The following is a 21187-nucleotide window of genomic DNA, read 5'->3' as shown; positions in this document are numbered from 1 at the left end:
AGGAAGTTGAAATCTTTCCTTATCCCCCTAATTCTCAATGTTCTCCTTCTCCTTAAAACACCTTATGTAAAAGCCAATAAGCTAAGTGACTCAGCATAATGTTTAGGATTCAGAACTATCAGCAATGCATATTTATTAGTTTTATCAAGTAATTAGCTATCTGGCACTGAGTCCCCTTAAAAGCCAAGAATTCCAGTTTAACAGAGGCTGTCTCAGATTTATATCCAAGGCAATTACCTCAAACCACAAAGCTTACATAATACATTGCAGCTTCAAAACATTGTTTATCTAACAGAAAGGGAAAATAAGTCAGACATATCTGTGGCATTAAATCATGACAAAGCAGCAACATACACCCTTGAGGACTCCAGAGTGTAACGAAGGTTTTGCAAATCATAGAGATTCCAAACAATAATAAATTGTGAGAGAAGGCTAATTCTATTTGGTCACATCCCGAGGATTATTATCACCTCCTGGTACCTTGAAACATATGCCAGTAATGGCACCAGGCAATTTATCTTGATCAAGAGCCAGTTGTTTAATTTAGCGGCCTCATTAATTCCATTACTATGTTAAGGTCTTTTAATTCTAAGCTTGAGACTTCCATTTTCCCCTTCTTCATCTGTATCATGTATGTTTGTCTACTCATTGTCCCCCAGTAGAATAAGAGCCTTTTGAGTTCAAAGACAGTTTTCTTTTTTTTAATGTCTTCATATTTCCCTTAGGGCCTTGCATATAGTAGGCATTTCCACCTACCTCTCAGGGCTGTTGTGAGGCAAAAATGGGATAATCATTATAAATAATAAGTGCTATATAAATGTTAGTTATTATTGTTAACTATTATTTTAGATAATTCAGGATCAGTGGAACACTCAGTGCTATACATGGTCAGCATCAGTGGCACAGCAATTGTTTTCATTTTTGTAATGTCCTGTCTCGGACAAAACTCTTGAATAGCATTAAATGACAATATTTAATATTTACACAGTGCTTACAATATGGCAGGTAGCATGCTAAGAACTGTACAATTAGTATGTCATTTGATCCTCACAGCAACCCTGCAAGGTAGGTGCTATTATTATCTCCATTTTACAAATGAGGAAACTGAGGCAAACAGATTTTTTTTGAGTGACCTGCCTAAGGTCAAACAGCTAGTAAGTGAATGAAGCTGAATTTGAATTCAGATCTTCCTGACTCCAGGCCCATCTTACTATCCACTGCACCCCCTAACTGACTCAGCTAAGTAATAGAGAAGAAGTTAAAGTTCTGGCCTTCAAGGAATTCACATAAGACTGCGGAGATATATAATGTTGGGTTTTTCTATAGAGCACCCTTTAGACAAATACTTTTAGAAAGCTGATTGATTGATCTCCCCCCCATCCCCCTTTCATTGAAACAGTACGAGAGTCAAGCATAGGATACACATGCTGGGAGTAAATGTCACACCTAGTGCCCCTTCTTACCCCCGCACCACATACACACACACACACATACACACACACACACACACACACACACACACACACTTCAAATAAAAAGGAACAAGGAGAAATGGGAAGAAGGTATCATTACAGAAACTTGGCTTTTTCCGAAAGTATTGTTCTGTTTTTTCTGTATCTTTGTGCCAACAGAATAAGAATTTGAGGTGAAAGGGGGAAAAAAGAAAGGGGAAATGAAAATGGGTGGAGAGTCAAGATGAGAATGAAGAGGACTAGAAAAAGGAGAGAATCCAAAGCAATCAAGCATTTATTAAATGCCCACTATATGGAGAGTACTGTTATGTACTGGGATGTTAGATACTGGGATGAATGAAAAACAATTCCTTCTGGAATTGGCAGGAGGAGGGAAGGTACAAAAGAGAAAGCATCAGATGACCAAAACTTAGAAAAGAAGTTGACAGAATTCCAATGCTACTTGTTCCTCAGGGTCTAGACAGGTTTTTTCAAACCTTCAAAAAATCAGGAAACACATTTTTTATTTATTTTTCAAATTGTGGAACCATGATTTATAGTAAAACTGTATTATCTCTAAATAAGTCTCCAATTGAACTTGGGAAGAAATACACCAAGAAAAGAAGAGAGTATGATTTGGAGATAAAATAAGAGGACTGAATTCAGATATATAAAACAAAATGAAAAGTAGTCCCTGCTCTAAGAAGCTTACAGTCCATATTTTCTAAGTGCAGGTCTGGCTGTGTCACTTCCCTATTCAATACATCCTCTTGGCTCCCTAACTCTTCTAGAATAAAGCACAAACTTCTCTGCTTGGATTTTAAAGCCCTTTACAATCTGGCCCCGATTTTTCTTTCCAGACTCATTCTTTTTTACTCTCCTTCCTGCACTCTACAGTCTCAGGTAAATCTTACTATTCATCTCACAGAGTGCTCCATCTCCCATCTCCCTGTGTTTGCACTAGCTGTTGCCCAGTCTCGGAATGCTCTTCCTCCTTAGCTCTGCTCAGAGAATCCTCACTTTCTTGATGACTCAGTTCAAGCACTAACTACCTTCTCTGCTCTACAGGAGTCGAATGAGCACTCCTACTGCTGGTCTCCTCTCTCCCTAGCCACCTTGTATTTATTTCTATTTTTTTCTGTTTATATTTATGCATGTACATAAGCAGGTACTTTGCTTTCTGGTCTTTATAGTCCAGGATTTAACAGAGTGCCTAGTTCATAGTAAATACTTAATAAATCTTACTGTTTATTGATTGATCGATTGAACTGAACTCCATTTCTGAGTTACCCTTGTGAAAACTTTACAGGGCTGTTAGATAGACCTTTGTCTAGATGATCAGCTTTCATGCTGAATCTTTGAGACTTGGTAAGATTCATTCTAGAACTTGTACTGAGTTCTTGTGGGGGAAGTACTTATCTATAATTCTGAATAAGAATTGAATATCATATCACTGCTATTTTATCCAAGGCAGACTCATTCTAGGAAGTACAATTCAATCGTGAAAACTTTGACTAAGCACAGGCTTATGTGTGCAAGGCACTGTGTTCTAGATTCAAAATACAAAAATGAAAAACAGCATGGTACCTCCTTTCAAGAGCTTGCACAGTCATAGAAAGGGCACCAGTGAGCAAATAATTATGATGCATGATAGATTGGATAAGGACCACAGAGAGATGCAAAACAGGAAAATTTGAAGGTGAAGAGAACATTTCCATTGGGGTTGGGAACGCAGGGGTCAGAAAGGGCTTCCTAGAGTAAGTGGCACCTCAACTAAACCTGGAAAGAAGAAAAGAATTTTTAGGAGAAGATAAAGTGATGAGGACCTAGGAGGGGCAGGCATGTGAGTGTTTGCTTTCATTGTCAAAACAATAGATGACGTCTGCAAGTGACTGAGTTTCATAATGTAGTTCTTTGAAACAAAAAGGTTTCACCGTCCTTTTTCTGGACCATGTAGATAGGTCCTAACTGAACATGCCTTGCACATGTAGTAGGTGTATAATGTAATATGTAATGAATGTTAAATGTAGGGGTACTTTTGAAACTACATCTGTTTTGTCCTCAGGATCAGTTTAGAATAGTGGCTGCTATGGGTAAAGTCTAGTACCAGGGCAGCACTTTCTACTGGATATTGTCGGTGTTTAACTCTGCCCAGGAAGAGAGAAGATAGCCACGTGGGTGGCAGGTGCTGACAGCATGAAGGGAATAGAAAAGCACCAGTTCTATTACAATGAGCCACCCAATGAACAAATCTGAGGCTGGAGGGAATAAGTGGAGAAAAAAATAATCCCAGAGATAAACCTAACTATAACTCTAAGGATTTTTAACTCTAAGCATATACCTACAGTTTGGATCTAAGCACCACTAGACTGACCAAATACAGCTGTCCAAAAATGGGATGAGCAGACTCATTTTGTAGTGAGTTTCCCAGCATTGGAGATACTTAAACAGAAACTAGGTTACTACTTAGGGGAGCTATTGTAAAGGAAATACATAGGGTAGAGGGTTAAACAAAATGACCTCATGGGGTCTTATAACTCCATGATCAAATTAGATAAATGCAAAGTATTTTGCAAAGCTAAAAAGATTTTATAAATATTGGTTGTTATTTATTGTTGTTATTATTATCATTATTTTATGAATATCCTTAAATGATCAGCAGAGGAGAAGTTAGGAGCAAGGTATGGATATGGCAAGATCATACCTCATGAGGATTAATTGAAGAAACCAGAGATATCTATCCTGGGAAAGATGAGCGCAGGGGCATGATATCTGTCTCAGAGTATCTGAAGGGCCATCATGCAGAAGAGATTGACCTTGCTCTGCTTAGCCTCAGAGGTCAGGAGTAGGAGCAAGGGGTAAAAGTTGCAAAGAAGCAAATTTTGGTGAGATGTAAGGAAGAACTCCCTAGCAAGGAGTGGAAAAGTAGAATGGGCTGACTCTGGAAGTGGTCATTTCCCATCTCTGGAAATCCTCCAGCAAAGGCTGTTTGACCAGTTGGAGGGTATGATGCAAAGGGAATGCTTGTTCAGGAACAGGCCAGACTAGACGGCCATTGCTGATATTCTCTAACAAAGCTGAGGAATGTATAGTGGTATTTGAAGGAAAACAGCAACATCTGTTATCTAAAGTGTGCCACATCCAAAGTCAAACCTAAGCAGAAAATAAGAAAGACGGGTTTAGTTCATGCTTTACTTTGTGACAAGGGAGGGCTCAATTCTGAGATGGGTTGGGAGATAATGAGATGTATCTGGAAATAACTGTGATATGGGAACAAAAGTCAGCCACAAAATTTTAAAAAACACTTTTTTACAAACTTAGAAATTTTCAGACATATTCAGTTTTTCAACACTAGCCAGATGGAGGAAGGATTGAAATCTGGGAGCGTCTCAACAATATGATTGCCTCTGGTTCACCTAGTACATGGTTCCATCAGATGTACAGACTGTGGGGAGATGAGACAGTTGTAATTAACAATCTGCCTCCTCAACAAATGATTAGAAATACATTGATTTAGATGTCTGCTCCTTATTACCTGAGACCACGAGCAAGTCATTTAACTACTCTATTTCCTCATTATTAAAATGAATGGGTTGGACTATATGGCCTCTGAGTCTCTTCCAGCTCTAAATCCTATGAATTCTACTTCGTGCAAAGCACTGTATAAAATACTAGAAGAGATACAAAGGAAAAAAAGAGGTGTCCCCTGCCTGCATGGAGCTTATAGTCTAGTAAGGGAGAATATATAGCTGAGTAGATTGACATCAGAAACAGATAAAAAAAAAAAGGTACATCACGAAGGCGGATACTGATGATAAATTATGTTGTGCTAAATTTATGTTCATTTTTTCCCATATGAAATAAACATGAGCTCTTATTTCTCATAAAATATTTATAGTGTTTAGGAGTAGCTGGTATTATCACCATTCATTTGGAATCATGAGATCCAAGTTCAAATCTCAGGTCCAATTCTTACTAATCCAGTGGCAAGTCAGTTCTTCTTTCTGAGAGGCATTTTCTCCATCTGTAAAATGGAAATAATACTTGCGCTATCTACCTCATAAGATGATTGAGAGAAAAGCACTTTTATCAGCCCTAAAGAACAATATATCTGTGTTTTAGGGAGTTGTTTATCAGCCAGAGAAAATACATAGAGGTCAAATGATTTGCCTAACACTCAGTTATCAGAACATACAGGTTCTGAAACTTTGGTTTGTTACCTCCACTGCTAAACAATTATGTCCCTTATTGTCATAGGGAAGTACCAGGGTATTAGCTATAGAGACTACCATGCCTAATTTAAAAATTCATAGATTCACTGATTAAATGCTTCTTGAATCTAAGTTGGTGGGATAACTGGACAGAGAACTGTGTCTGTAGTCAGAAAGATATAAATCAGAAAAGTTAAGTAAAAAAGTTAAAACTCTTATTACTCCTATTTTACAGGTGAGACACTAAGGCAAACAGAGAATAAGTGATTTGCTCAGGGTCACACAGCTAATAAGCGTCTAAGGAAGTGTTTGAACTGAATCTTTGTGACTCCAGACATCCATTGTACCACCAAACTGTCTAGCAAGATACATTTACAACTACAAATGAAAATAAATCTAGCTTCATTATAGAATGAGTAGTGGATCAATGTTGTAATAAGTCAGAGGAATTATCAATCAAAATAAGAAAAAGAAAGCCAAGTTTACAACCAAAGACACCTACAGATATGACTTCAAAGTCCGAAAGTTAAGGCACTAAGAAATACAGGCAAGTCATTTAAAGAGGAAGTTTAGAGTTACTTACAGTTTGTAGAAGAGGAAGATCTAGGTACTCAGTGCAACCAAGAACAACCTTTTGGTTATAATTGTCCTCAAGCCATTGTAGTCAAACTGAGCAGCAGCAGCATTTCTTTGTATCTGAGAATAACTTTAACCACATCTGTCTTTTCCAACAGTTTCCGAAAGCAAGGAGATCTGACCAGTTACATCAACGAGATTGTAAGTCTATTTATCTTCTTTTTTCTTTTCTTACGCTTAAAAAAAATGATGGTAGTAGCTTTAAGGTTCTTCCTCAAATATAGGGCTTGCACAGGAAAAAAAAAAACCAACACCTTAGTTAGCTAGTCCCTATCCCAGTTATTAGGACCAATGAAAGTGTTTGTTGAGTAGATTCTGGTGGGCTTCATGCCCAAACTGCCTTTGCTTCAAGTTCACCTAGGGTCTGCACCAAAGAAATGCCCTGCCCTATTCCATATTCCCAGGGACATAGCCAGGGCATTACTGTATATAGAGGACTGGAGCAGGTATGTAAGATGTGAGCCTTTGCAAAAAGACTAGTCTCACATAGAGGAGAGAGCTTTGGAGCAGGCATCAGAAGACCTAGGTTTGACTCCCAGCTCTGCAATTCATTAAGTCACCATGGGGAAATCTATAGCTTTCTGAACCTCATTTTCCTTATCTATAAGACAACTTGGCCTAAGAAGAAGGGTGATGCAAAGAGCCATGGGCACAGGTCCTGGATTCAAGTCTAAAACCTGTCACTATCTGATCTTAAATCACTTAACTTCTCTCTGGACCTTAGGATCTGTATCTACATGAGGGATAGCTTTAAATTTATGATTCTATTTAGATAAGTGGTTCTTAAAGTGTGGTCAGGGGACCCTTAAGAGTTCCTGAGACCCTTTCAGGGTATCTGCAAGTTCAAAACTATTTTCATAAGAATACTAAGACATTTTAACATGGTAAATATCAATAGATATATCAAAAGTTCTTAGGAGAAGGCATACTCAATAATTTTTATGAGTACAAAGGGATCCTGAGTCCAAAAAGTTTGAGAACTAAAAGGCAAAATGATCTCTAAGGTCTCTTCTAGCTCCAAGTCCTATGATGTCCAAGTTTTGCCTGAGGACCCTTTCTGGAATAAAGGTTGGAAGTTAATGAGACAAAGTTAAGGGGGTACATGGTGGCCTTGCTTCTACTCAACCTGATCTTTTTAACTTTGTGGACCCCTTAGCATTCCGGTGAAACCCAGGGACCCCTTCTCAGAATAAAGCTTTTAAATATATAAAATAAATATATAGGATTTTAAAGGATATCAATGATACTGATATTATCTTATCAAAATGTTTTTAGAAAGTTCATGGGCCTGAGGTAAAGAATTGAACTAGACCATCCATGCCACAATACCTAGAATTAAAAGGGGTATAGAAATAACAGAGGGTAATGATGAACTCCTCTGAGGATCAGCAGGTCCAGACCACTGCAATTCTTTAACATTTACTCAAGCTTACCACTCTTAGGTCACCACCGAGTTGTCCAGTCATTTTTTAATCATGTCTAACTCTTTGGAGTTTTCTTGACAAAGATACTACAGTGGTTTGCCATTTCCTTGTCCAGCTCATTTAACAGATGAGGAAATGGAGGCAAACAAGTTAAGTGACTTGCTCAGGGTCACACAGCTAGGAAGTATCTGAGACCAGATTTGAACTCAGGAAGATGACTGTTACTGACTCCAGCCTGGTGCTCTATATTCTGTACCACCTAGCTGCCCTACCCAACTGTAATACAATAGAATTTGATTAAATCCTGCTCAATGCTCCCTTCCAAAATATAAAATAGAATGTTCTCCTATCATCACACTTCCAGGCAGAGCTACAAACCACTACTGTTAGCCTAAGGAAAACCTGGACATGTATAAATTATGTTTTGACTTCTCTTGCAGATGTAACCCCCAGGTCTAATACAGATAAGCCGAGAGCACACCTGACAGGTAATTTTTCTTTGTTGGCAATAATTCATTCCCTAGGAAACAATCAACTGAGCTACATGACCAGAGAGAGGAAAGTCTGGGGTAGTATGTATTGAACAGTGCCAGGTTTCAGAACTTTATTATATCATCAGTAAAAGGGGCTCCTCTGTGAGGATATACCCTCTGTCAATGGAAATCTACAACACTTTAACTTACAGGCTCAGAGAGTTGCCTGGGACACTGAGGTTAAGTGATTAGCCCAGAGTCATACAGCCAATACTGAAAGAGGTAGAAAGGACCTAGGAGAATATTTAGCCCAAACCATCCCCTCCGTGGGGTTTAGAGGGAGGAGCCCTCTCTACATCTGCTCTTTGATGCCCAGCGCAAGCAAAAATGTTCTAACTGCCCACAAATGTTTCTATTTTGCAAAAGGATACCAGAGGAACCCTCTAAGTATATCAGGGGCAGAATATGAAACCAGGTTTCCCGCCTTCTAGTTTCCTCTCTTGTCACCTCACCAAGCTGCCTCACATACGGCATAAATTAGGGTGGAAAAATAGCAATGGCCTGAAATATCCTCAGTTTCACTTTAAGGATTTTCCAGAGTTCTAGGGTATAGCATGCTTTGCTTCAAACTGGGAATAACGTCTCTTCAGAAAAAAAGTTCTTTGAAGTCTGGGATTTCCATTTCCTCTTTCTTGTGAGGAGTTCATTCTTGAACAGGACAAAAGTGTTTCATGAAAAAAACCCTTGGCATTTAAACTCGAAGGGCTTTTAGAAAATTATTATTAGTATCATTATTATTACCAAATGCAGAAGGGCAGAGGGATTTCCTGAGGAAGGGAAGGTTATGGTTTTCCTGTCCAATTCAAAGAAGTGAAAGCATAGTAAAAAGTTAAAACAATAGTCTTGCTTCTGCTAAGTACCACTCCACAAAGGCCAGGACCATGCCTTCTCTTCCCCAGTACCTAACACAAGGTTCTGTGCACAGTAGATAAATACATATCTAGTGAATTGGAAAAAAAATCAAAATAACCTTGCTCTATATATGTAGATACACACACACACACACACACACACACACACACACACTATTACAAAAATCAGCTTTTTCACAGAAACAAAAATTCAGGATTATTGGCACAGAGCCTGGCTCTCATTGTGTCCTCCAATTCAGGACTCTAAATATTGTCCCAAGCTTTGAAGGTTATCTCCCCAAGATCCTTCATTCTTGCTAAGCTGTAAGGGTACATTCAACTTAATAAGTGTCACTTATTTCAATATAATAATAATGCTAAATAACATTCATATAGTGCTAACTTAGCACTATGTGATTAGAGTTTATATAGTGCTTACTATGTGCCAAGCGCTGTGTTAAGTGCTTTATAATTATTATCTTATCTAATCCTCAGGATAACCTTAGGAGGTACTATTATCCCCATTTTACAATTGAGGAAATTGAGGCAAACAGAGATTAAGTGACTTGCCCAGGGTCACACAGCTAATAAGTACCTGAAGTTGGGTTTGAACTAGTTGTCCTGACTCCAGACCCAGTGCTCTATCATGTTAATATGTTAATAAGCTACAATTTCTGAGATTTGGGTAATGCCTCCGCCCACATAGATTCCTACTCACTATAATTTAGCCATAATTCTTCAAGAATCGTGACAGCCAAAAAACTCAACACCCTGCATCCTGGTGAAGATTCTCTCCAAATTAAATGAGATTGTTCCTCAGGCAACAGATCTATTCCCATACTTGAAGTCTTTAGTGCTTGAAAGGAAGGACCACCACAAGTGTAGATGTCAAGAGCCTAGCATCATCTCAACATCACAATGAGGCATCACTGACAAGTGGAAAATTATTTATTTCCAAACCAATTAGTTGTTCTTCCATAAACTACCCACATAGTGCCTGAAATGCAGAGCACAAAAAACAGTAAGAACTTGGCTAGAAACACAGCAGAGGTTTTGAGTCCAAGCACAACATACAAAAACATATTCAACAGCATCTATTTCCTCTCCAATTAATTTTAATTTTTTGTTTTGTTTTTGAGGGTTGTGATTGTTGAGTGGTTTCAGTAATGTCTGATTCTCTGTGACCCCATTTGGGGTTTTCTTGGGAAACATATTGGAGTGATTTGCCCATGCGCAATCTCCAGTTCATTTCATAGATGAGGAGAGTAAGGCAGCAGGGTTAAGTGACTTGCCCAGGGTCACATAACTAAAGTTTCTGAGGCTGGATTTGAATTCACATCTTCCTACCTCTAAGTCCAGCATTCTATCCACTGGGCCACCCAGCTGCCTCTTTTAGAGTTGCCTAAGGTTAAATAACTTGCTGAAAATCACAGAGCCAGTATTTATAAGAGAACAAAGTTGAACTCAGACTTCTCTCTCTCTCTCTCTCTCTCTCTCTCTCTCTCTCTCTCTCTCTCTCTCTCTCTGAGGCAGGATCTTCGTCCACTATATCACATCACCTCTCGATGAATTTTGTTCATTTAGGACATTTTTTTTATTTTTAAGATTTAAATAATTAGTTTTTTTAATAGACTATTTTGTAACCAAAATATTTCCAAGGCCTCCCTGTGATCTTTTTTTGTGATCCTGCCTGAATGCCTTGTCAAGGGGTACATTCCTTCAGAATGAAAATCAGACACATGAATATACATTGTTGCTGCCACCTGCCAGAAGGAATGATTGAAATGGAGTAGCTTAGACATCATTACACGTTAACTGGACCAAATCAAAGGCAATCTCAAGAAGTTAGTTACTTTTATTCAACACTTTGACTTTCCTTCCATGATCTGTGATTACTTTATAAACAGTAACTTTACTAAGCAACTGAAAGGCAGATAAAAAATATCCAGGACAAAAATAATAAATAAATGAAAGGAGGCTCCTATAGTAACTAATAAGAATGCATTCCTATTTTTTGTTGGATATATCTCCTTTGGCAGCAAAGTGATTCATAGATCACTTATTTGGGAGACAAGGAAAGATGCTTTCATTCTGCGTATGAACATATGCATTTGCGCATGGGCGTACGCAAGCATATCTGTTGGCAAAAGACCAAACATCAAATTGCGTCTACAGGAGAATTGCAAACAGCTGGGAAAAGGGCTCTCTTTAAACTTCTCTTGTGAAGAACAATCAGTCACTTTAGACAAGATCCATTGTGGACGTCAGTATGTGAAAGTGTCAGCTAAGCCTGGATGCCTTTTACAAAACTGAAACATATTTGTGAGAAGTTAAAATGTTTCTGCTTGCCCTAGGCATTGAAGGCCAGATGTTGGGCATCACAGACCATGTCGTAGAGGGGATTCCTCCACAATACTTATACAGGAGATGGGTTGTGTCTCCAACTGAGGTTTTGTAAGTCTGTGGTTCTGGTCATGTGGCTTCTATTAAAAGACCCACAATGCCGCCCCACCCCGCCAAGGCAGCCCATCCCCCTTTTGGACAGCTGTCATTTTTAGGAAAGTTGTCTTCACACTGAGTCCAAAACTTCTTCTCTATGACTTTTGTCCATTAACGCCTCTCTCTTCTTCTTCCCTATTTTAACTCTACAAGTATCTGAAGTATCCCCCTCCAGCTCATCCCTTCTTCAGGCTGATCATTCCCATTTCCTCCAACCAATCCTTCTAACACTCTCTCATCATTCCATCCCCCTATTATGGATGCACTGGAGATTTTCATTGTCTTTTTTCAAACTGTGGGCCAAGATTTGACCATTATACTCCAGTTGTGACATAATGAAGGTGGAGTACAGCCAAACCAGGAGTGTGCTAGAACCAACTCGTTCTCAGCTCTTAAGAGCTGATTGTTAAATTTTCAGCATGAGCATTTGTTGTTCAGAAATCAGAGCTTGATTTGTTTTTACTGATTTTCCAGCTTTAAGAAAAATTACCTAGGTGGCACAGTAGATAGAGTGCCAGGCCTAGAATCAGGAAGATGCATTCCTCTTCCTGACTTCAAATCTGGCCTCAGACACTTACGAGCTGTGTGACTCTGGGCAGGTCACTTAACCCTGTTTGCCTTAGTTTTCCCATCTGTATAATGAGCTGGAGAAGGAAAGGACAAACCACTCTAGTATCTTTGCCAGGGAAACTCTAAATGGGGTCACATAGAGTCAGATACAACTGGAACAACTGAATAACAACAAAGATTTAAGAAAGCAATGCAAAAAAATCTTAATAACTCAGATTAAACTTTAAAGTATTTATTTTTCAAAGAGGTACTTGTTAAACATTTACCAGCATACCACTGAACAGGACTACCACCTCCCTCCTCTATGCCCCTCTTCATGTAACTATGTGGAGTATAATTGCCCAACCTACAATAAAGGAGACTGAGGCAGAGCTCTGAGTCAATGATATTTTATTAAAGGATCCATGGTTCCCTCTAAATGAAGTGAACCTCAGATCTTCCTCACGATCTGAGATGCTCCCTTCTTTCAGGGCCTTATTTTTATAAGGCTTAATACCAGATTTGGTGCCAGAACATTCTAAAGAGGCACTCTACCCACTGAACCACCTATGAGCTTACCAGCTTACCTATTAGCTTTCTCATAGTCATCATGTTCAGTAACTCAACCAAGAAGACTTTCAAATTTATTGTTTTAGGATTACCCAAAGTTTAACCCTGCCCTAGTTCTACTAATTAGGGCAAATGCTTTGGAAACCTCAAAACATCAGTCTCTGACTCTGCACTCAAAAATTACAACTGGATAAAACCTACCCTACCCTAGCCTGTGTTCCCCTGACATATGATTTGAGAAGCCAGATCACCTCCATGCCACAATGGGGGCAACAGTGGAGGACTTTAATTAACAAAAATGCTATGTAAATGTGTCTTTGTTGTTATTGATGTTCTCATCTTTCTCTTGTCATCCTATTTAGTAGAGCTCAGATGGAAAAGGTCCTGGCACTGATCACTGCCCTGCTAGCATTCTTTTATATTATTGCAGAAGTAGGAAAAATGGCTGCTTTTTTGAAATGAAACAAAAGTATTAGGATGTAAGTTCACTAAACGCATTCTTAATACAACTACAGTAGCAAAGAGGAGAAAGGGTATAAGTATATGCCTCATCCTTTTCCCACAAGTTTGATTTTTTCCTGTTGGATCCCTATATTTTAAAAGATTTTTATTCCATGTAGCTTTGAGATTATGAGTATTTATATGATGATATTTAATGAAATCATTCATTTTTGCTGAATTGATGTTATACCCAGGTGACTGTGGGCAACAGCTCCATCTATAATAATGTTCTGATTCCAATAATTTTATTGGTTGAATTCTCAAGGATATTTTGACATCAATATTTGTAGCATGCGTATTTATCATGTCTATTCATGAAAGATAGAAAGTTTCTGATATACAATTTGAACTACTGGGTCACATCTTGCTGGCATCCTTTTATTGTTTGTACTTACATTTAGCACCTAGTTATTTGGTAGGACTAAATCTCTGAATCCCATAGGCATGTGCTGCACAATATTTTTTCTGTTCCCTTGCATAATCTGCATTGATCATCAATTCCAGGCTCCTTAATGATCGCTCTTCTGTAGTGTCTGGTGGTGAGAATCTGGTCCTAAATTCCCATCACAAACAATTCTGTTTTCAGAAATATATCCACATCTTTCAATCAATTATTTCACTCTTCTTTGTCAACATATATTTGACTGAGTTCATGACTATGTCACCTAGAGAATGATTTTTGATGACACTTAGATTTTAGCTTTTTCATAATCCCCATAGGTAACTACTTCTAGTTACTTAATGTACCAGTTATTAGCATTTACTGTTGCTTGGCAAAGTGATGTCTGTCTATCCACTCTAAAAGTATTTCTATAGGTTTTGGACCTGATAATCATGTGCTCTGAGAATCTCTATCCATTCTTTTCCTCTTTTTGTGTAAGAATTAGTCATTATTCCATAGTTGAGATGCCTTACACTAATGAGCTCTGTGTTTTATTAATATTGTATGAGCTTTTATTAGGATATTTTTCAAATCAGCTATAGTTCATTTTACAGTTCAGAAGGTATACATTAAGACTGGTATTGCCTAAGTGTTCATTGCTTCCTGTATCATCTTCCTATTGATGATGAAAGAAGGTAGGAAATAAAAATGTATTAAGTGCCTACTACAGCTATCCCTTCCACATCACAGGGGGTAGAGACATTACACCCCACAATCTGGAAAATCCACGTTAAATTTTTTTACCATCTCTTCATACCGGAGAAGAAGTCTGATTTTTTTTCTTTTTCTTTTATGGGGTGTTTACAGTACCTTATTGTAAAATTTGGGTTGATACTATATAATTATATAGACATATAAATATACAATGCATTTCTGAGTTTCTATACTTTTTTCTTTGTCATCTGTTGGCCTTCACATGTTGTCTGTGGCTTCCACAAAACTTCCCAATATACACATTTAATTTCTTATGCTGATCTGCAGATATACTGAAACCATGATAGGGAAAGTTGTGATGTGGAAGGAGTAACTATACTGCTAAGTACTTTTCTAAGTACTTTACAAATATGATCTCATTTGATCATCACAACTCTGGGAGTTAGTGGCTATTATTTTCCCGACTTTACAGTTGAGGAAATGGAGAGAAATAAAAGTTGATTTGCCCAGGGCAGGGTCGTACACCTAGTAAGTATTTGAGTCTGGATTTGAACTCAAGTTTTCCTGTCTTTAGGCCTAAAGCTCTATCCACTGTGCCATCTAGCATAGGTGATAACAAAGGTGATGATCGTAAGTATAGTTTTCCAAAAGCTGAATGATATATAATTATAACAACCAAAGTTGGTGCTATAGAAGAGGTGAGAAGATGCACCTCCCTCCTTTCTTTATAGTTTTGGGGGATTCTAGCATGGAATATTGTATATACTTTCAAACATGGTAGATGTGTTGGTTTAATTTGCTTAACTGTTCTTTTCATCTTCTTTCTTTTTTATTGTTTGTTTAAAAGGATAGGTCCTAGATATGGGAGGGAAAGGGATATATTTAAAAATGAAGTGGTATAAGTCCAAAAGATATCACTAAAAAGTGAAAAAAAAAGAGTGAAGATTCTTCAAAAGGAAGGCTTTGTCTTTAATGACCTGCCGTTTCTTTTACAAGGGTCTGTTGATCCCATGTGAGTAAAGTTAACTTATTCTGCTTTCTGTCTAGCTGTTCGACAGAAGTCTATGACTCCCATGAAAGATTCATGGCCAGCTCTCCAGTGGGAACACAAGCTTGGCTCTGCCTTCATCAAAAACAAAATGAACTACACCAACAAGTTCCTGGTGATCCCAGAGTCAGGAGACTACTTTGTTTATTCACAAGTCACTTTCCGAGGCAGCACGCCAGAGTGTGGTAAACTCAATCAAAAGAATCAGTCCACCAAGCCCAGTTACATAGCCCAGGTCATCACCAGAGTCACTGACAGATACCCGGAGCCAACACAACTTTTAACAGGGACCAAGTCACTCTGCGAGATAGGCAGCACCTGGTTTACTCCAATTTATCTGGGGGCTGTTTTTTCTATGCAGGAGGGGGATAAGCTGATGGTGAATGTCAGTGACATCTCTCTCGTGGATTATACCAAAGAGGACAAAACATTCTTTGGGGCTTTCCTGTTATAAGGACAAAGGAAATTGTCACTGTGAAAGGATACTCTGTTTTCACTGAATATTTCCAATCCCTAATTTTAATCATTTGCATGTACTTAAACCCAGAAATTTTCGTGGGGGGCAGGGAGAAGGGGAGAGAAATTCCACTAAGTTTGTAATTTAGGTGGGAAGTTCTGAGCTCGGAAAAGCACTTTACAATATACCTAGATGATAATTCTAAGCAAGACAGAAAGAGAAAGTATCATGGAACACAGAACCTCAGAAGTAGAAGAGATCGTGGGGCATAGAATGTCTGAGCTAACAGTAACCTTAAAGCAGAATTTCAGGATTTGAAGAAACCTTAAAACAGAATTTTTTAGCCAGAAGGAAGTTTAAAATGCAGACTGTCAGAGGTGGAAGGAGCCTTAGATAACAAAATGTTAAAATATAGATCAGAGCTAGAAGGAGTTATTTTATAAATGATCTAATCTAACCCCATTGATGTTTTAGGTGGGGAAACTTAGGTCCAAAGAAGGGAAATAACTCACTAGAAGTCACACGGTCAGTTAATACTGTGCAAATATGATCCCATTTGGTCCTCACAGCAACCCTGGAGGGGACGTGCTGTTATTATTCCCATTTTATAGTTGAGGAAAAAGGCAAACAGAGGTGAAGTGACTTGCCCAGCATCACATACCTAGTAAGTGTTAGAGGACAGATTTGAACTCAGGTCTTTCTGACTCTTCACCCAGCACTCTATTTATCACACCACCACTTAGCTGCCTACTATGCAGTAAAACAAGAGGAAAATTCATTCAGAAAGATGGTTTGAGGTGTGCCCTCTCTATTTCCTCTATAAATCTCAGCTTCCTCATTGGTAAAGTAAATGGGTTAGACTAAGAAGTTTGACATAAAGAATAAAACACTTGGTTTAGTGTCAATAAGATCCAAGTTCAAATCCCACTTCAGATATCTACTATATGACCCCAAACACTTAACCTCTCTGTGCCTGTTTCCTTATCTGTACAATGAAGAGTTTGGATTATAATGTCCCTTTCAGTTCTAACTCAACGGTTTAAGATTCTAGGATTCCTTAAGTCCTAAATTATATGAGCCCCTGATCTTTAAGAAAATGGTTTTCCTTGATGTTCTGCTATGGATTTATCATTAGTAATTTGAGATATTTCTTTCAGCTCAGTTATGTGAATCACAATGCATATTCTCAAGGTTTGGGTTGGATGACCTTTAGCAATCACAAAGTTTTCTCATTTGAACTTTGAGATCTCCTTGAAAGTGAAAAAGCAAGATAACATTCATCAGGAACTCTTCCAAACAGGGATTTTTCTCATGCCAGATGTGGAACACCCAAAGTTGTGTTTTCTCATCATGACATGCATGTACATCATAAGTGAATCAAGAGGTGAATATGTGCATTAAAAATTAAGCACCATATAAAGAAGCCCCTTCTGAATTCAGGAAAGGGCACTTCAATGCCAAAAACATCAACTCACTAAATCCACACCTTCCACCAGTTCTAAGAACTAAAGAAATGACATCAAGCCCTGTTGTCAAGATGGCAACTTCTTACCTCATTCAAAGATGGTAGGAACATTAAAAATCTTCAGAAAGCTCACTGCAGAAACACCAGTGCCCACCTTATGCCCACTCCAGCCAGAATTCTCTTTCCAACCTAGAAGTTCATAGAAGAAGATGGACTTATACTCAGTAAATGTGTGGACAATCACCAAACCTAAAGAAAGTCAAAATGGAAGCCAGGTCTAATTTGGGGTTGGATTTGAGTTGGTTCCTTTTTTTTGTTTGTATTTATTTTATCATCATTATAAGAGGGAACAAAGTATTGTGAGAGGAGAAGGTTTATAATTTTCAACAAGGCTTCATGTTATGATTAGGAACCCGTTGATAAAGAAAGTATTCCCCTTAAAGGAAAGATAAATAAGAATTTAGAGCTGGAGAAAATTTTAGAAGTCATTTAGTGAAACACCTTCATCTTACAGTTAGGAAAACCAAAATGAAAAGTGGGTAAAGTATCTTACTTGAGGTAACCCAGGTAGTAAGCAGCAGGGTCAGCATTTGAACCCAGATCTTCCAAGTCCAGAACCAATGCACCTTCCAATATATCACAGAGCCAGGAATGGGGAAATGCTTGCTTCTTCACATATGTCCCCTCTCACTTCTCATCCTCACCATAATATTCTTTTACCTTTGCTATGCCATACCTCCTCTCTCATGGATGAGAGTTCCAACTGAAGGAATTTTCTAAAGTGAGCTGAGGAAGGGGTTGGCAAGACAAATATTGCCCAAAGAGATTTGGTTGAAGAGGAAAATGTGAATTCAGACTCCTATTTTTGAAGCTATCTTCTTCTTGCTTTATAAACTTTATTCCCTCTCTGAACCCGCCTTTATAAAATAATGCACACAAATTAGATCAGGGGTTCTTCACTTAGAACACAGACCTAAGATTTTAAGGGATGCATGAACTCAGATGGGAAAAACAATGCATTTTGATTTTCACTAACCTCTAAGTGAAGTTTAGCATTTCCTTCAAATATTTGAAAATATAATTCTGAGAAGTCCATAGTCTTCACCAGACTGCCAAAGGCTCCATAATACAAAAATAAGGTTAAGAACTCCCAAGTGACTTCAACAGTTTCTTCCAACCCTAAATCCTGTGAGTTCCTGATTCTTTTACAGTATTCCTTCCTCTCTCTTGATTGAAATGATATGGAAGATAGGCTAAGAAGACCTCCCTAAGGAGGAAAAATCTTCCCAAAATCTTACGGAGAAATCTTCATGAAAGAGGAATTACAAATCAGGAGCCTGTATATACATTTACTCTTCTACAACATGTTTCACTGAATAGATCAGGCCAAGAAAAAAAAGTCTTGTCTGGACATGGATGTTTACAATAATTGGACTGTCCTACCACACACATCAGGAAACAAGGCTCTGGAAAACCCCTACAATTAACTTATTTTTGTCCTGGTAATAAGTTTAAGTTATTTGTCAGCCTTCCCCTTCCATCTTTCATAGAAAGATGGAACCTCATGTGACTTTTTGGCATCTAGCTTAGCTCAGGTATTTAAGAGTCATTTCATATAACTATTTAAGATCTGTTTGTCAGTGCATAAATGTGTCTGTGTTGTACATACACATGAAGGTGAGTGTTCCACTGTTTTTGTGTGGTATGGAAGACATTTTCCAGGTGACCAGAAGTTGGTTTCTTTTCTATTCGAGGAAGCAAGCATTTATTAGATATCTATTATGTGCCAAGCACTGTGCCAATTTCTAGAAATAAAGAGAAAGGCAAAAGTAGTCTGTTCTCCAGGTGCTCACAGGATGAGACAACATGAAAACAAACATTGCAAAAACAAGAAATATACAGAATAAACTGGAGATAACCTCAGAGAGAAGGCACTGAGGTTAAGGAGGACTGACACTGGCTTCTTGTAGAAGATTTGCAGAAAACCAGGAGGTTGAGATGAGGAAGGACAGATTTCAATCACTGGGGACATGTAACATCTATGTCAGAACTAACCTGCCAAAAAATATGTACTTACAAGAAGAAATCATAGGATAGGAGATTAAATCAAAGGGATATACTCAGGGCACAGATTTAGGAAGTGAATTTAACTCTGCTGCTAATGAACAGAGCTCTCTATACATCCATATATATATATATATATATATATATACACATAACTACATAGATATATGCAAATATATACAAGTATGGTCACTTACATCCTTATACATACATACCCATCAAACTGTATTTAGAAACTTAAGCTGCATGTGTTTCGGTTTAGACCTGTAATTTTGTGTGTGTTGGCAACTAGAAGTAAAGGAAATTCTTTCCATCAAGAGATCAGTCACTCAGGGGCAGCTAAGTGGTGCACTGAATAGAGCACTGACCCTAGAGTCAGGAGGACTGAGTTCAAATTTAGCCTCACTTACTAGCTGTGTGACCCTGGGCAAAGCAAGTGACTTCATCCCAATTGCCTCAAAAAAAAAAAATCAGCAACTCATATATACCTGCTAATTTTGGAAGGTTATCAGGAGAATGGAGAGGCTAAATAACTCACTGATGGTCGTATAACCAATGTAGGTCAAAAGCAGGAAATGACCCTTGGCCTTCCTTCCTACAAGACTGCCTCTGTCCACTACTTCAGTCTGCCAACCCTGACTTTAGTTAAAGTTGCTTTAACTACCTGACTGTAAAGGGAATTCACTTTGTTGGTTCTGGGGATACAAGGACAAAACAAAAAAACACTTATCCTCATCTATGGATGCCCAGGCATTATTCTACCCATTGTCAACTCCCAAGGATTCAAAACACAGTGCAATCTATCTATATCTCCTCCCTACTCAGATTCCTAGAATATCAGAGCTAGGAAAGACCCTGAGATGTAGACTCACAGAATTCTGGGATACAGAATATGAGAGCTAGAGAGGAGTCTTTAGAACATAAAATGAGTGAGTTGGAAAGAGTCTCAGGAATCATCTTAGTCTGACATAAGCCCACCTGCAGATAAGGAAACAGAGGATGAGAACAAAATTGATTTGGCCAAAATCAGATAACTGGTTGACAGCAGAGCTGAAACTAAGATATGTGTCTCCTGACTCCTAATCTAGTGATTTTCCCACTCTACCTGTGCAACTGATTAAAGTCATTGAAAATATAGCAATTCCTACTTTTTGTCACAAAATATATAAAGATTAAGGTAGTATGTGAGATTAGATAGTGGATAATAAACCCACGCATTTTCATTGGTTTTATGTTTTATGTTAAAACGTCACATACCCAATGTAAAATGCATTTTATATATTGATGGACCTGTACCTCTCTGGTATTGTATCCATATCTTTGTGCACTACTGTACTAATGCTAATTAAAATAAATGTAATATTGTGTTTAATAGATAATGAGTTTTTAAAATGGCATTGAAGCCTATGAACTATTTCCTGTTTAATAAATGCTTTCTTCTGTCTGTGGATCTGTGAAGTTTTAATGCAATGTGAGAACTGATTAGCAATGGCGATATTGAATCTCAAGACAGATTAATTATATGACACCAAAAGCTACATCAATCGAGACAAAGCAAAGGAGAGAATTAGACTAATGACCCTAATAAGAAATAATAATTAGGAATCAGCAGCTATTCATGTCTACTTTCCACTTTTACCAGGGGATAGTATATCAAAGAAGATAAAGTCAGTTTTCAAAAGAATAGACACAAACTCTCAACAACCATGTGAAAATACTCCAAATCATTAATAATTTGAGAAATGCAAATTAGAGCAACTCCGAGGCATCATATCACGTCTATCAGATTGACAAAGATGATAAAAGAGGAAAAAAAGCAGTATTTCAAGGCA

The 21187-nt window shown here is 38.0% G+C and overlaps 1 protein-coding gene across 1 annotated transcript in view; it reads left to right on the top strand.

Annotated features, from left to right (window-relative positions):
• TNFSF15 (TNF superfamily member 15) overlaps positions 1–20803 on the top strand; it is a 30197-nt gene extending 9394 nt beyond the window's left edge. Inside the window, exons 2-4 of the mRNA XM_072631735.1 lie at positions 6397–6439; positions 8163–8210; positions 15369–20803. Coding sequence (XP_072487836.1) covers positions 6397–6439; positions 8163–8210; positions 15369–15823 — 546 coding nt within the window. The 3' untranslated portion in view covers positions 15824–20803. The remainder of the gene's footprint in view (positions 1–6396; positions 6440–8162; positions 8211–15368) is intronic.
• The last annotated feature ends 384 nt before the right edge of the window (positions 20804–21187 follow it).

This window comes from Notamacropus eugenii, chromosome 1, assembly GCF_028372415.1.
Source record: "Notamacropus eugenii isolate mMacEug1 chromosome 1, mMacEug1.pri_v2, whole genome shotgun sequence".
Taxonomy (NCBI): domain Eukaryota; kingdom Metazoa; phylum Chordata; class Mammalia; order Diprotodontia; family Macropodidae; genus Notamacropus; species Notamacropus eugenii.
The sequence above is the reverse complement of the archived record's forward strand: the minus strand, read 5'-3'. Positions and strand labels throughout refer to the sequence as shown.